We start from the raw sequence: 16,065 nt of genomic DNA, 5'->3' as shown, positions 1-16,065 counted from the left end.
GGGTCCCGTGTCCCGTGTCCCGTTCCTGTATCCCGTTCCCATCCCGGGTCCCGTTCCCAATCCCGGTTCCTGTGTCCCGTTCCCATCCCGGGTCCCGTTCCCGTTCCCAAATCCCGATCCGGGTCCCGTTCCCGCCGGGCCCCGCGTCACGCGCAGACCCCGCCCCTGCAGCGAAGGCGGGAACGCAGGCCCCGCCCACACCGAGTCCCGGCCCCTCACACACGGGTGAGGGCTCGGTCCCCGATCCCGGTCCCAGCTCCGATCCCGATCCCAGCCCCGATCCCGATCCCGGTCCCAGCCCCGATCCCGATCCCAGCCCCGATCCCAATCCCATGTCCCGCACCCCGCGGCAATAGCCGCCGCCTCCTCCTCCCAGGGCCCGTCCCCGCCATCCCCCGCAATCCTCCCGGCGCCAGGCTCGGACCACCACGGACAGGCACAGCGATGTCACGTCTTTATTTAAAAATAAATAAATATATACACACACACAAACCCGTGTGCAAGTGCTTGGTGCACCCAGGAACACCCTCTCCTCCTGCCAGAGCCCCACAAAGAACCCCAAGTACCCTCCGGAGAAGGACAGCGATGCATTCCCGCATTAGGGCTCCAGAGAGGATTCTCCCTTTCCCTGAGGAGCACCCAACAAACACAACTTGTCCTGTTTGTCACCGCAGAGCTCCCGAGCCACACGCCCTCCCTCACAGCACACCCCGGGACCAGCACCCTGACCCTGCTTAGGAACAAAACACTTATTGCTTTTGGGGATGTTTTTACCTCCCTCCTGCGTTTCCTAGCTGATTGTGCTTCCCACAGGAGGTCTCCATCAAGTACTCGAGGTCTTTGGATGAAAGGTACAATCTGTTTTCAGTGCAAAATGCTGTGGTGGAGTTCAAGCTCCGTGCAGGACACTGTGAGTCCAGGAAGTCACTGGATTTGGTCCCCCTACCTGCATCCCTCTACAGGAATGAAGATCCCAACCCTGGAACGAAGTCCAACCACTTAAATAGATTTCTAATATATTCTACAAGCTATTTAATATATAAAAAGCAACATTATTTTCACTTTTTGTACACTCATCATGTGCTCAAAAGTGGGAAATATCAGAATTAAGGCTGCCTGCTGTGCCAGCCCACAACCTGGAATTATCATCCATTCCTGCCCTTAAACCCTGGCACTGCAAATGTTCCACACCAACCCCATCAAAATGCCCTTTCAACCAATGCTTTTCCTGTTCCAGGTGCCTCAAAAATTCTACTCAACTACCCCACATTCCTACAAGGCTTCCTACAAAAGGGCATAAAAATGCAATTTAGAAAGTCACTGTCATTTTTTTTTTCCTTTTTATGACATCTGACCACAGCATTGCTGTTGCCCCTGGCATGTTCTCCTCCCAGCTGGGATGTGTAGGACTCGTGTGCAGAAGCACCAGGCCTCAAACCAACCCCTCATCCTCATGCACACCCCAGAAAAGAGCTTTTTTTCCCCAGCTTCTTTTCCTGCCAAACCTCCCAGGGCTGTATGGATGGAACAGGGACATGGAGGGGACACGCTGTGGCACCAACATTCCCAGTTCCATCCAGCGGGACTCCTACACAACTGCACCAGTGCCCAGCACATGGACAGTCAGAGCTTTAAAGGCAGGTTTAATCCTGGCAATTTCCCAAGCTTTTGAGCATTTACTCCTTAGGTTTCAGCCAAGGCCACCTGTGCATCCTGTGTGACTCGAGTTTCAGGCACGTGGCACCAGCAGAGCTGTGCTCAGGTGTCAGTGATTCCCATTCCCAGGGTCAGAGGGGAGCAGTGCTGCTCTGAGCCCCCACCCCAGGCAGGAATTCCCTGGAAGAGCAGCTCATTCCATGCAGGGCACACACCAGACTGCCTTGGGGGGGGTTGTGGTGCTCAGCTGGAGCAACACAGTCCAACACCCAGCATCAACCTGCCCTTCAAGGCCTGGCTGTGTGAAGGAGGATGAAGAAAAAACAGGACATTGCCACGTGGATCTTTTTCTTTGCAATATCATGTCTATAGTGAAACATTCATAGCTGCTCAACAGAGTAAAAATATGCTACATGAGAACTGTACCAGAAACTGCAGGATCCTGGGAGAGCCGGGGGAGTGTGCAAGTAAAAACCAGAATGGAACAACCATCTTCAAAATATGCCACTGGAAACAGAGGAGGGAATGAGCACAGTTCTGCTTTCCCAGCAGTCTGGCAGACACTGGAATGGGTGCAATTCCCAGACTCCCATGCTGGTGTCAGGATGGGCACAGCCCTCCCTTGGAGCAGCACTGAGCTGATCCTGGGAATGTGCTCAGGGGCTCCCCTCAGGCAGGGACTGTCCCTCCTGCCCTGGAACCACCCCAGCTCTGTGGCTGGGACAGGGGGAGGTGACACCCAGCCCTGAGCACAGCGCTGTCCAGGGATCCAGAGCTGCAGATCCACAGGAAACACGGGAAGCAGAGAGGAGCCTGCTCTCCTGGGAAGCACTCACAGCCTGGATGGCAGACAAACCCCCCACGCAGCTGGGGTCTGAGCTCAGAGCGTGTCCTGGGGGATGAATTTACAAAGTGCCACTGGTTCTAGGAACCAAATCTAATGTACAGGATATATTACAGCAAACAGCAGCCCTGCAGCTCGTGCCGGCCCCTCTCTGCACTGCCTGCAGAAGGACTCCAATATCCAGACTTTTTACAACAGACTCTTTCCTTTTCACACGGAGGAAAATAAAAACATAAGTTAAAACAGCAATAAATAAAAGTATGGAACGTGTGCGTCCTGGTCAGCCCCCTTTATGCATCCCAATCAGACTGGAGAGCTTCTCACAGTGCTCAAGTTTCAGGGACTCTGCTTTCTGTTTTAACCGCTCATCTCTGTAGAGCTTGGCCAAATTGGACAAATCAGACTCTGAAAGATGAACAAAAAGATGTATTAGGATGAAGACCTGAGCCTCCTTTAAAGAACTGTTTGTAAGTGCTTTGTTATCCTTGTGGCACTTTTAAATTTTAATGTTGGTGAGTATTGAAGCCAGGGAGGTGAACAGCTACCCAAGGGACTCGTCTGAAAGGCCTCCCTGCCCTTTCATTAACAATCTCAAATATACTTTGCATTTTGTTCCCCTTCTTCTCAAAAGCCACACAAAACTGAAATAATCCCATTGTTTAAATTATTTCCTCACAGTAATTCAGAGAAGTTTCTTTTGCTGATTAGCTGAGGAAGTCTTAATATAGGTTTCTCCCTGCAGAATAATTTGGGTGCAGGATTAGATGCACCGAGGAGAACAGCAGTAAGTTACTTCTGAAAAGGTCAACATCTCCGTAAGCACAGGCTACCTGATGACACTCAATTTTTCAAAGAGCTTTTATACACCTTACAAGCCCCTCATTTTACAAAATAATTCAGAGTGGAAAGAACTTCAATAGATCCTTTCATGCCTTACGTCCTCTGTCCCTGCCCCACTGAAACTGAAAGCCATTTAACCCTCCTCTCACTCACTGAAAAGCTTCACAAACTGACAGGCAGGAACAGCTCATTTTAGAGCAGGAATCCACTTACAGGTTTATAACCAAAATGCCACTTGAGCAGTGCTGGGCACAGCCTTGTCAAGCCTCCAGGAAAAAACAGGCTCAGGTAATTGTCCCTGAGCCCAGAGTCCCTGGAGTTGTGCAGTGGAGAATCTCAGTTTACACTTATCCAATTGAGGAAAATTATTCCCTGCACTTTTGACAGTGTTCATTCCATCACATTCGCTCCTTGTGGGTTTCAATCTGTTACAGAGTAGTTCTTCTGAAGCCTTTTTTTTCAAGGAGGTTCTAAAATACTGAATTCCAACTATATTTACACTGGATATACAAAAGAAATTCCTCCCTGGGAGGGTGGGAGGCCCTGGCATAGGGTGCCCAGGGAAGCTGTGGCTGCCCCTGGATCCCTGCAAGTGCTATCTCCTGTAAAATCTGGTATGTGCTTTCTGAACTTAACTGTGCCCCAGATTTCAGAACCCAAACCCACAGCACACCCAACTTTCACACACTGCTCTGCTGAGAGTCTGCTGTAGCACTGTAAAACTGACTGGCTGAACAATGTACAACCAATCCATTATTTTAAAGGTTTTCCTTAAGGTTGTTGGACACCAGGTAATGCTTTTCAAGTCTTACAATCAAGGACTTTAAAATCCAAGCTGTTCTTGAACTACTCATCTCTGTCTGTTTTGCTGTGCTCAAGGGAAACGTGCCCTCAGTAAACACAACAAATGTACTATAAATAGACATTCAACTGACAAAAAGCTCATCACATCAAGTCCAACACTTCAGCAAGGATTAAGGGACTAACACTGTGCAGCCAACAGCTGACTAAGAACTGCCTCAGCATCTGCAGAACATTTCCCCAGCACTCCATCCTGTATTCAGAGTTTATTTTTACAAACATGACTGTCCTAAGGTCAGCCCAGTCTCAGCTCCGGGCCAGCATGGGAAGCACTCTGAAAGTGGTGAGTTTTTAATGACAGCAGTGGCCTGAGGCTATGCTAACTGTGGCTGCTGTGAATGTATTTGCAGCTGCTGACTAACACAACCCCTGAGCGCACAAAGGAGCACGGCTTGGCAGGCACTTGGCATTCCAGGCTGGATCATCTCCCCTCTCTGACTCCTGGGCTCTCTCAAACTCACAAACCCTGTCCCCTTGTTGGGGCTGGGCTCTCCTCAGCTCCACCTCCCTGTGAAAGAGACAATGTGGTGACTTGCAGTTGCACGAGGTCAACTAAAGGGATTTTTCTGTAAGAAATAAACTCTCCCCTTTAGCAAGCGTGTATTTATGAGTGTGAACATCCACATTATCCCTGGGGGCTGCTCTGCCACAGACACTCAAAGTCCACAAATCAAACACACCAAAAACTTCAGGGCTTTTATGGTCTTATACTACATGTTCTTTTCCTTTTTAACTTCAGAACCTTCAGAACCTTTTTATTTCTCTTTAAAAGCAGGATTGGTAACTTTTATGTAAAGTAAGCCAAAACAAGCCTTCCCATCAAACACCTGTAAAGAGCCTGGAGTCAGCAACACTCCTTTAGGATTAAATGGGCCTTCTTTAGATAAATTGGTAAAGAAACTGAAAACAAGTGCAAAGGCACTTTTTAGTAGTGTGCTGAGGACTTCTGCACAGAGCAATTAAAAACCCCCAGCAGTGTGTAAAAGCAGCTTGTCTGCTGCTACTGTACATTCACACAACTTGTTCCAACTTCCTTTACACACAGCACTACTCAGTGTTGACTCATTTGAGGGTGATGAGCTCTTTAGGTGAATAATCAGTGAATAAAACCAGTCACAACATCCTAGCCTAAGCTACTCCTTGTGATTTGACTTCTGTTATTTCCTACCATTCTGCAAACAGCAGGAACTTGCTGTCTCTTCAACACACCAGATTAGTAGCAATTAACAAGCAATAAAATATGGAGTTAACATGCCTTTATTTGTGCTACTGATCCACTCAGGGTTGAGTGAGAATAACGATTTTGAATGCTCACATCTGTGTTCTTCCTTACTGCATTAAATTCTTGTTTTTGAAAGACTTGAAAATTGTGAAAAACATGATCTCAAACTCAGCTAAAGATAGAAAATGCAAATAACACCCAAACCACAGAAGCATGCTTTGAAAACTGATACCAGCAACACAGCCCACTGCAAGGGAGCCAAGAGCACCTGGACAAACTCTGGACTCTCCTGGAGAAATTTTAAGGAAAAAGTTACAGAAACTTTTTGTGGAGCCAGTCAAAGCAAAACTAATTCTTCTCCAGCACAGGAAACATGGAATAGGTGATGTCTCAAGATCTCTTCCAGCCTAGCAATCTGTCAGGGCTAGATAAATGTGGTGGGTTGTACGTTTAAAACATCACTAAGGGTTATTCAAGCATAAAACCTGAGCGGAAAAAAGTGTCTCAAATGGTGAAGACTACTTTCCAGTCATCTCTCAGAATCACTTAAAATGGATTTTGACAGATCTCAAGAATAGCAGATTCAGTGTTAAGAGCAGATGTGAGACACCTTAAACCAGTGCAGGGCTGATATGTTACAAGGACTGGAAACTGAGGCTAAAACCAGCAGAGCTTTTTGAAGCACAGCCACCCTCCAGCCTCTGAAACACCCCTGGGACAGAAATAACTTACTTTGCTGTTTCTCCTTCCAGCAGCTGGTCTGAATATAGTCTATGTAATCTTTCTCAACTGTTTTCTCAAGCTCTTGAAGTTCTGCTCCTTGATAATTCTTTTCAAAGTTTTTATCAACGTAGTAAGGCACCTGCAAGTTCTCCGTTTCTCTGCTGACAACGTGGCCTATGGACCTGTGGGAGCAGCAGGGAGAAGTCAGATGCTTCAGCAGTTCAGACCTCAAAAAATCAAGAGCTATTTCTCCATATTAGCATTTCCAGAGGAAAACATTTACAGAAATGTTTGTACAGTTAATTTCTGCAGGATTATGGCTCCCTCAACCACCCAGTCAAGAAATTACAATCTCAGGGACAGCAAGCTGTGCAGTACAAACAGAATCCACCCTCCTGCTACAACCACAGGAAAATATCCCAATCTATAAAAACTTAGGGTACAATGCAGCTGGATCTGGATTTTCCCATTTTTTGGATCCTTTAGTAGAAATAAAACTTAGCAGGGAGGATTCTAGTTGCACTTTTCTTCAGGACTTTACAATAGTAAGCAAGCAAAGTGAGGCACGGAACAGGCTGGAAAATACCCTGTAGGAAGAATCAGCCCCTCTGACAGTCACTGGGTTAAACCACACTCCTGGAGAGAATTTCCTTATCTGAGCAGATACACAAGGCCTCTGCTCAGATCACTGCCCACAGAGAGAGGCAGGCAGCCAAAACACAAAGGTTACACTCAAAAGAATCCTGTTTGCCCCTTTTCCCTGGACTCCTCTTTTCCTTCTCCCTGTGTCTCAGCGGTGTCCCCAGTTTCCTTTGGTTTTTAGGCTGTTCAGTGTTTTAAGGCTGAGATCTAGATAAACAGCCTAACTCTGAACCAGGCTCAGGCCTGACTATCTCCCATCACCAGGAGAAGGGGAGGCAGAGAAGAAAAGCAGCTCAGCTGCTGTGGGGGCAGCGTGGGAGGTTTCACATGGGACTGGCAGATAGCAAAAACACTCCATGGGAAAAAAAAACCCACCCTAAAAAACATCTACCCTCCTGTCCTTTACTGAGGGCCCCACAATGACATCATGTGGTAAAACGATGAGGGGAGTTGGGCTGCTCTGGCAGAGGAGAGGAGGGGAAGGCTGGACCTGAGCAGTTTTACTCCTAGAAGAGAACAAGGGGACTATTTGGAGCACTGTGCTGTCCCAAACCTGCCAATCCCACTCCTCTCTCAGAACCAGCCCAGGTCAGCTCCTTCCTTCCTCCAGCCCTGGAAGATGAGAGCAGCATGTGGGTTTTCCTCTGCCCCGCCAGCTCCCAGCACAGCAGCTCTGGTGGGATCCTTCTGCTCCCAGAGCCTGCCAGCCCCCAGGGCTCTGCTTCTCTAGAGAGGTTAAACCAGGGCATTTCAAGGCTTTAACGATTTGTTGAGCTTCCAGTGGAATTCATGCTCCAGAAAAGATTTGGATTTATACTGCAAACCATAGGTTTCATTTTTAGCTGCTTTCCAGAGGAACCTCAAGGGTGGTGCACAGATTCTGCGTGTTGGTCAGATGAGAAGCTGAGCTACATCCACGCTCCCCACCCTGTATCACTGTGCAAAACCATTCCAGGCCAGCTGAGGAAGGATTCTGACCCTCACAGCTCAGCACCCTGTGCACTGAATCTCCCCACAGGTAACTTCACAGTGCTCAGAACTCACCAGTGCAGGCTGTTGGCATTTCCTTATTTACAAACTGGTAATTTCCTATAAAGACCAAAACATTAACATGCATTTTGCTATGAAACCCAACTTCCATCTGCCTCCATACTGCAAACAGCAGCAGCAGAAAAATGTGGTTTTAAAGGACTTACGATTTGTAGAATAAGCTGTAGGGTGGGTTGGTGGCCATCAGCTGGGTTATAACTGACACTATTATGATGATGAAAACTGGCATCAACTGGATGAATGCAGAGTATGAATTCTGAAAAGTACAAAGATTAGCAGTTAAGAAAATACAGAGATGGAAAAAGCATCTGCTCACAGAAGCCAGGCTCTCAGTCACAGATGAACAATGTGTTACATGTAAACTTTGAAGAAAAAAGAGAAAGTATGTTGGGATTTTGAGAGGGAAGACATTGTAATTTCTAAATAACCTTTATTAATTATATCAGAACACTGTTGAACACAATTGTCTTTCCATTATCTTTTCCTCTGCCCCTTTTTTCACAGCACCCACAGCACTCCTGTACCTGTCAGTGTCCAATCCAGCCTGCATCAGCACCCTGCAATCCCTGTGTGCCTGTGGCTTTCCTGCAGCCTCTGAATTTGTTCTCCATTGTAAAGATTTCAGTCTCTGCCCAAGCCCTGCATTTAATGCCTGGGCAGTAAAGGGTTAAGAGTTCCTATGCAGTGTAACTTCAGACAGGATGCAAGCACCGGGGCTTTTGATTAGATTCATTTAGCAGAACAAAGAGTGGAAACACTATCAAAGAGAAAACACTGATCTTTCCCTCTGCTCTTCCATTTCTTTCTAAACTGGCTTCTAAAATGTCTCCTACTAAGCAGAAGAAAATATAATATGCAGCCATTTAAGCACAGAGCCCTCTGCCCCGGGACAGCAACAAGGATTCCTGATGCAGCAGTAGGCAGGGTTCATAGGATCCCAGAATCACTGAGGTTGGAAAAGCTCTCCCAGACCATGGAGTCCCAGCTGTGCCTGATTCCCACCTTGTCCCCAGCCCAGAGCACTCAGTGCCACCTCCAGTTCTATCCAGAACACCTCCAGGGATGGGCACTCCAAACCTCCCTGGGCAGCTCCTCCCAATCCCTGAGCCCCCTTTCCATGGGGAAATTCCTGCTGTGCCCACCCTGAGCCTGCCCTGGCCCAGCCTGAGGCCGTTCCCTCTCCTCCTGTCCCTGTTCCCTGGGGCAGAGCCCGACCCCCCGGCTGTCCCCTCCTGTCAGGAGCTGTGCAGAGCCACAAGGTCCTCCCTGAGCCTCCTTTTCTCCAGGCTGAGCCCCTTCCCAGCTCCCTCAGCCTCTCCTGGGGCTCCAGCCCCTTCCCAGCTCTGTGTAATTCCCTGGACACACTCCAGCCCCTCAAGTGTCTTTCCTGAAATGAAGGGCTGGATTCACTTCCCCCAGCTTATCTGTCTGTCAGCTGTACCAGACTTTTTTCCTGAGCCTGAGACTCACAAGGCAAAACTCATTTTTCTTGGAGAATGATCCCTAGAGGTTAACAGACTGTCTCCAGAGGAAGATCTTGCCAAGGCAGGTGGCAGGTGTGTATGTGCACTGACAACAAAGGACACCTTGTGTCTCATCTGGAAGTCTCAGCTGGCAGAAATGTGTCCCAGGCCCATCCTGTCCCCAGCTGGAAGAGGTCTGTGCAGCCCCTGGGCGCACATTTACTGAAGGATTAAATACACCTTGAGGACAAGCCACTGCTTCCACATCCATCACCAGTCCCCATTTTGAATCATTGTCGGATTACCAAGCACTGGAACTTGTAAAAAGCAAGCAGCAGCCAAACCCTCAGTGACAAAAACTGGAGAGGCTATAAATACAATGGATTTTTACAGCAGTGGTTAATAAAAGCCAATCTACTGAGAAAGAAACATCACTGTGGCTGTGGCCCTTGAAGATAAACATCCAAGCATGGGATGGTCTGCCCTGGCTTTGGAAGAGGATCCCTCACCCTGCTGAGATGTTTAAATATTTAAGGTGAGGTGATCTCTTCTCCTGGTTACCTGTGGCCTGTGTTCCTCCTCCTCTGGCTCCTGTGTCCACGCCCTCTCGGCCCGGTGCCTCCGTGGGTAATAGTGAGCATCCCTGGCTACATTGGAGAACATGTGGATATTCCCTGCAAAGAAACCAGGACAGACTCATGTCTCACCCAGCTGCTGGTACTCACCTGGATTCCTCAGCTCCTATTGAATTAGCCAGGATTATACTCCACAGCCTGAATTACAGCTGGGAGATCTCAGAGAAAAAAAGCACAAACCAGCTCAGAATTAAACACCACCACAACGTTATTCCAAAAAGCCTACCAGAGAAATTGTAGTGTGCTCCAATCCGTCTTAATTTAAATCAAGCTGCAGAAACATGCTCTGATTTGTATGATTGTATCTCATATTTTAATGCTGTTCGTGTCACATTCACTTGCAAGGCTGTGGCAGGAAAATGAATTTGCTTCAGCAGGCTCAGGCTGTGAATTATGGTCTCCCATAATTACTGAATGTGGTCTTCTACTCTCATTTCTAATTCCTTTGCCTTCAAGCCATTAATAATTTCACTTAATTATTTTATAATAAAGAAAGAGAATTTAAGAAGAGTAAAAAAGGAGAACAATTCAGGATTTTCTTTCTTGCAGATGGAATGCAGTTGATTTATTTTTAAAAAATCTAAAATGAGGAAAGAATTGCATCTGCTGCTTCAATTTGAAGCTCAGGGTCTGATTTTATCACCATATGAATATCTTAATAATAGCTGTGCTCTCCTCTTTTGAAATTCAGAATATCTTTGTGTTAGAGAATTGAAATCTGTGGCTTATCATCACAACAGAAATGCAAAACTATTTTTAAGCCCTGGGAAAGATGTCACATTATTTTATACTCTTATCCTGTTCTTTTTTTGAGTTTCCCAAAGAATTCTGCAAGAAACCTGGGCAAAGGTGACCTCTGCTATTGTGTCAAAATCTCAGTTCCACTGCTTGTTCAAGGATTTTCCAAGCTCCAGGCATGTGTGCAGTCAGAGCTCCAACAGTGAGCCAAGCCAGGCTGGCTCCAAGGAGGAAAGTTTCTTCTGGGGAAAAAAAAAAAAAATTTATTTCTATCCTTCAATATTGCTCAGACAGGATTTTATTGAGATGTGAAAAGAAGCAGCCAATGTGGGAAAAGAAGAATGGCTTTTATAGGGGTGCCTAGAAAAAAAGTTTTCCAAAATTTTAAGTTTCTCCAAGGATTTCTGGCAGCAGTTTCTTTTGTTCCATGTGCATTTATTTTTTATGCCAAGAACTTGTAGCCTCTCTTCATTACCACTGCAACACTCTGAGTCAAGTGGAGTCTCCTTTGAGTTTTATCACATTTAACATTTTAAATGTAACTTATTTTTCCATGGAATATCCATAGAGGAAAACAGCTCAGTTAAAATAAAGCCATAAACCTGCCTTCAGAAGCTAGTGAGGAAACTCTTGTTTACTACCAACACCCACTACTACAAAATTGTATTTTTGTTTTCTTACTCTTTGCTGCTTTGCCAAAAATTCCCAGTTTCTCCTTCATGGCAGTCTCCCTGATAAACCTGCCATGCCCCATACCCAAATCCTCCCACAGCTCCTCAATTTTCTGTCCTCAACTCCAGGCACTCCTGTCCTCCACAGGCCCATTCCACGAGGGTGATGTCCCACACAGGGCACATCCAGGTGCACTTCCTTGCACAGTCAGAGATGGGAAACTTGCAGACCCCAGCTGGAATCACACCATGCTGGGGTTGGCTTTGCACATCCACTGGTGCAAGTCTGGGATCCGAGGTCCCCTTAGCTGCAAGATGCACCACTCACAGCAAGCTTTAGTAAGTAACTACTCATCTGTGTGTACCTCACTTTTTGTGACACCTTGGAGGTGAAAAGTTCCCAGGAGTGCTAAAGCAATTCTTTAGATGCTGCCAGGAAAACCTCATAACCTTGTCCTCATAACCTTCAGATTTCCTTTTAATCCACTGATCTTGCAGGATTTTTCTATTTTTCCTACAAATCCAAATGCCAAGGCTGGGCTGAGACATGCACAGAGCTACTCCAGGTACAGCTCCCACTGCTGTGTCACTGATCCTGCACACCCCCTGGATCCTGGCTCCCTTCCTGGCAGGCAGCACTTGCTGAGCTCCCAGGCTGTAATTCCATTACAGCACAGGCTGCTGCGAGGCACAGCAGCTCCTGCTTCCCCTGAGACCATAGCTCCAGGAGCTGGGCCTGGAATGCTGTCAAATGCCACAAGTACAACCCAAGCATGGAACTGTTCATGTTGGAAAAGACCTCTGAGGTCACTGAGTCCAACCAACATGGAAAACAACTGTGATCCCCTCTCACTCACATCCTGTGTTACCTCCCGTACCATTACTGGCTTCAGATGATGCAGGGAATAAAACAAAGGCAGAAATCAAATGTGAAAAGGTTTCTGCTCTTTTCAGATGTATCATCAACTCCCTGAGCAGTACCAAGGGAAGCTGAACTTCCTCATGGTTTATGGAATCACAGAATGTGCTGAGTTGGAAGGGACTCCCAAGGATCATCCAACCCCTGTCCCTGCCCAGACCCCCCAGCAATCCCCCCGGGCATCCCTGTCCAAAGGCTCCTGGAGCTCTGGCAACCTCGGAGCTTTGTCCATTCCCTGGGAGCCAGCACCCTCTGGGGGAAGAAACTTCTCCCAAAATCCAGCCTGGCCCTGCCCTAGCCCAGCTCAGCCTCAGGGTTAATCAGTCCAGTGCCCTTTGAAACCACTGCAGCCAGGTACTGACCTGTAGGGAAGTGCCCACCAAAAAACACATTGAATATTTCTTCTGGTGTGATGTCTGCTTCGAATTCTGTGTAGTAATTGTAGTGCCTGGCCTGGCCAGTGCTGACATGCTCATGGTCACTCCCGAGTTCATCGTAGCGGAGCCGTTTCTCAGGGTTGCTCAGAACTGCAAAGGCATTGCCTATTGCTGGAGGGGGAATTAAAACCAGTGTTACATTCCCAGAGCTCACACTTTTGAAAGTGGAGCAGCAAAAAAAGCCCAAACAAGCCTAGGAAATTTGTGCTTGACCAAAGATTGAGCTACTTCTACAGAAGATGTGTAACAGCCCTGCCATTACCTGTGATGGAAACCACTTCCTGCTGTCACTGATGCCAGGAGAAACACAACAGTGTCCAAGTACATGGGGAGACTTGAAATATTTGTAAAACTGACATGGGGATTCACTTCAGCCAAGACATTGGGTGAGAATGGAGCATTTTATCAACTCAAGCTAAATGCAAGATTGGTCCAAGTGCACCTCCATATCCCACAGACAATTAACACAAAGTTAATAACTGTGGCAACAATTAAAATGCATAGGGCTATCCCAAGTTTTTCCTGCTGGCTGAGATGCTCCCGAAGCTGTGTGGCACATATATTTCACACCTCACAACCAACCACTCAGAAGGGTTTGTTTGGCTCATCTTCTTCTTTGATCTCTGACAGAACAAGTTCATAGATAAATACAACCCAAACACAAATAAAGAGCCCTCCAGAAGCTCCTTGTTTTAACAGACTGAATGAATCACTGGCTTTCCTGTGCTGGGCTGCATGGAAAGTGGAAATATGTATGAGTTTAGACAATAACACTGCAGCATAACTGAGAATCCAGACACAGCACACTGGATTCAATTTCATATTCCCATACGTATATATATAAAAATAAAAATTTATTCCTGACAAGGAGAAGTTATTGATGACAAACACCCAATTCTCCTGCATGGGCAGTGTCAGTTCCAAGTTCTGAACCTTCTTCAGTATCATGGAATCCCAGAATGGCTTGGGTTGGAAGGAACCATGAAGACCACCTCATTCCAATCTTCTGTCACCAGCATGGACAGCTCCCACTTGACGAGGTTGTTCCAAGCCCCATCCAAGTTAGCCTTGGAAATTTCCAGGGATCCAGGGGCAGCCACAGCTTCTCTGGGCAACCTAGGCCAGGGCCTCAGCACCCTCACAGGGAATAATTTCTTCCTAATATCCCATCCATCCCTGCCCTCTGACAGTGCAGAGGCCATCCCCTCATGTCCTATCCCTCCAGACCCTTGTCAAGCTCCTCAGAAATATCTCGGAGCGAGACCTGGGATGCATTTCCCATCGTTTCTAAGGGAGACGGAAATGCAAGCCCTGCCGAGCCGCAGCAGGCTCCGTGAGGACGGTGTCCGTAACTCCGCCCGGCCCCTCACGGAGCCCTCACCTTTGAAGGCCTCGGTGGCTCCGGGCGCGCGGTTCTTGTCGGGGTGGAACTTGAGGGCCAGCCTGCGGTACGCCCGCTTCAGCTCCTCCTCACCGGCGTCGCGGCTCACGCCCAGGATCTCGTAGTAATCCCGGCACCGCTTGATCCTGAGGGCGCACACGGGGTTGGTTATCCCGGGTCGACCCGGGCCCGCTGCCCGCCTTCCCCGGGCTCCACCCTGCCCCTCCCCGCCGCCCCCCGTGCCCCGCGGTGCGCTCACCGCTGCACCCCGTGCAGCTGCTCGGCCGTGTAGGTCATGTCGGCCCGCGGCCGCCGCCGCCCGCGCTCACCGCCCGCCGCCCCGCGCCGCCATCTTGTGCGCGGGGGCTGCTGGGAGCGGGCTCGCGCTGCCGCCAGGCCGTGACGTCACGGTGAAAGGCGGTGACGTCATGAAGGGGTGCTGAGGGGAGCGGGAGGTCATGAAATGGTGGGATTGTGGAATTATGGAATTATGGAATATCCCGAGCAGGAAGGGACACAGCAGGATAATCCAGTCCAGCTCCTGGCCCTGCCCAGCCCCCCCAGCAATCCCCCTGTGCATCCCTGGTGCCCAAAGGCTCCTGCAGCTCTGGCAGCCCCGGGCAGTGCCCATTCCCTGGGCAGCCTGGGCAGTGCCAGCACCTCTGGGGGAAGAACCTTTCCCTGGTGCCCATCCCAAAGCTCCCCCTGCAGCCGTTCCCTCCTTCCCTGAGCTCTGCCCTCGGCTGCTGTGCTGCAGCTGAACCAGCCCGGTGCCCTCAGCCCCGCTCGGGTGGGGCTGCAGAGCTTCCCCAGCCCGGCCCCTCCTCTGGACACTATGGAGCAGCTCAGAAAGGCTTTGGTGGCACTGGTGACAGCAGCTGGACGTGAGCCCAAAGCAGGCAGGAGGCCAATGACCCCTGGGGTGACAGCAGGGCAGAGCAGTGCCCATCCCCTGTGCTGGAACTGCTGGGGCACCTCCAGCGCTGTGTCCTGTTCTGGCCCCTCACCACAAGACATTTCCTGCTTGCTCCCATCACTGCTAATGCTGTTGGTGCTTTCCCCTGATCCCACCTGCAGGGTCACATTCCACCATCCCAGGTTCCTCCAAGCTCCATCCAGCCTGGCCTTGGGCACTTGCAGAGATCCAGGGGCTGCCACAGCATCTCTGGGCTCCCTGTGCCAGGGCCTGCCCACCCTCGTTTTAAGATCTTCAAGGGCCTGGGGGAAGAATGAGGTCAAAGGAAGGAAAACTAAAGCAGTGGTGAGATGCTATGGAATCTCAGAGGTCTGGGGAGATTTGTTAAAGCTTTACTTCCACTAAAAATCTACTTGTTGTGCTCAATGTGTGGAGTCACAGGTCTCTGGGAACTGGAGCTGTCTAGGTCCATCTATCTGGGAATTATCTGGGATTCTGTTTTAAGGAAATTCACCAGTTTGGTGGAGCCTGGCTGAGTGACAACATTTTACTTTTCATGAATGTTACCAGAAAAACTTCATTTATTAAGAAAGAACTTGTCAAACTGTCCAGTGCAGATGTCAGAGGTTAAAAGTGTGTTTGCTCTTACCAGGAGCTTTGAAAATGTTGCATTTTTTTTTTTTTTTTCTGAACATTTCCTTGCCAGCTGCAAAGCACAGCTCTGCCTCTTCCTGGTCCCAGGAAGCTTTGGGGAAACAGTGGTGGAGATCACACAGAACCACACAGAATTGCCAGGCTGGAAGAGACCTCCAAGATCATCGAGTCCAGCCCAGCCCCAACACCTCAACTAAACCCTGGCACCGAGTGCCACATCCAGGCTTTGTTAAACACATCCAGGGATGGTGACTCCACCACCTCCCCAGGCAGCCATTCCAGAACTTTATCACTCTTTCTGTAAGAAACATTTTCCTAATATCCAACCTATATTTCCCTTGGAAGCTCTCCTGGCAAACGTGTGCTGCCACACCCCAGGAGCTGAAGGAGCTCAGCATTTTGCTTGTGGCCAT

The 16,065-nt window shown here is 48.7% G+C and overlaps 1 protein-coding gene across 1 annotated transcript; it reads right to left on the bottom strand.

The window, feature by feature from the left end:
* Positions 1–431: 431 nt before the first annotated feature.
* On the bottom strand, positions 432–14,499 carry DNAJC18 (DnaJ heat shock protein family (Hsp40) member C18). The gene is made up of 7 exons (XM_002186777.7): positions 14,342–14,499; positions 14,083–14,228; positions 12,627–12,812; positions 9,863–9,975; positions 7,985–8,094; positions 6,156–6,328; positions 432–2,905 (listed from the first exon to the last, which is right to left on the bottom strand). Exons 1-7 carry the CDS (start codon positions 14,377–14,379, stop codon positions 2,781–2,783), a joined length of 891 nt encoding a protein of 296 aa, XP_002186813.5. The 5' UTR covers positions 14,380–14,499; the 3' UTR covers positions 432–2,780.
* Between the last annotated feature and the right edge of the window lie 1,566 nt (positions 14,500–16,065).

This window comes from Taeniopygia guttata, chromosome 13 (genome assembly GCF_048771995.1).
Source record: "Taeniopygia guttata chromosome 13, bTaeGut7.mat, whole genome shotgun sequence".
In the NCBI taxonomy this organism is placed as follows: domain Eukaryota; kingdom Metazoa; phylum Chordata; class Aves; order Passeriformes; family Estrildidae; genus Taeniopygia; species Taeniopygia guttata.
Note: the sequence above shows the minus strand (reverse complement) of the source record. Positions and strands in the feature narration are given on the sequence as shown.

What these genes read in the sequence shown, in the direction of transcription:
- DNAJC18 (XM_002186777.7), bottom strand. Translation starts at nt 14,379, where the DNA reads ATGACCTACACGGCCGAGCAGCTGCACGGGGTGCAGCG. An exon ending in AGCCACCGAGGCCTTCAAAG is followed by an intron (nt 12,813 to 14,082) that starts GTGAGGGCTCCG and finishes TTCCCCCTCCAG; the next exon opens with CAATAGGCAATGCCTTTGCA. An exon ending in CTGGAAGGAGAAACAGCAAA is followed by an intron (nt 2,906 to 6,155) that starts GTAAGTTATTTC and finishes TTCATCTTTCAG; the next exon opens with AGTCTGATTTGTCCAATTTG.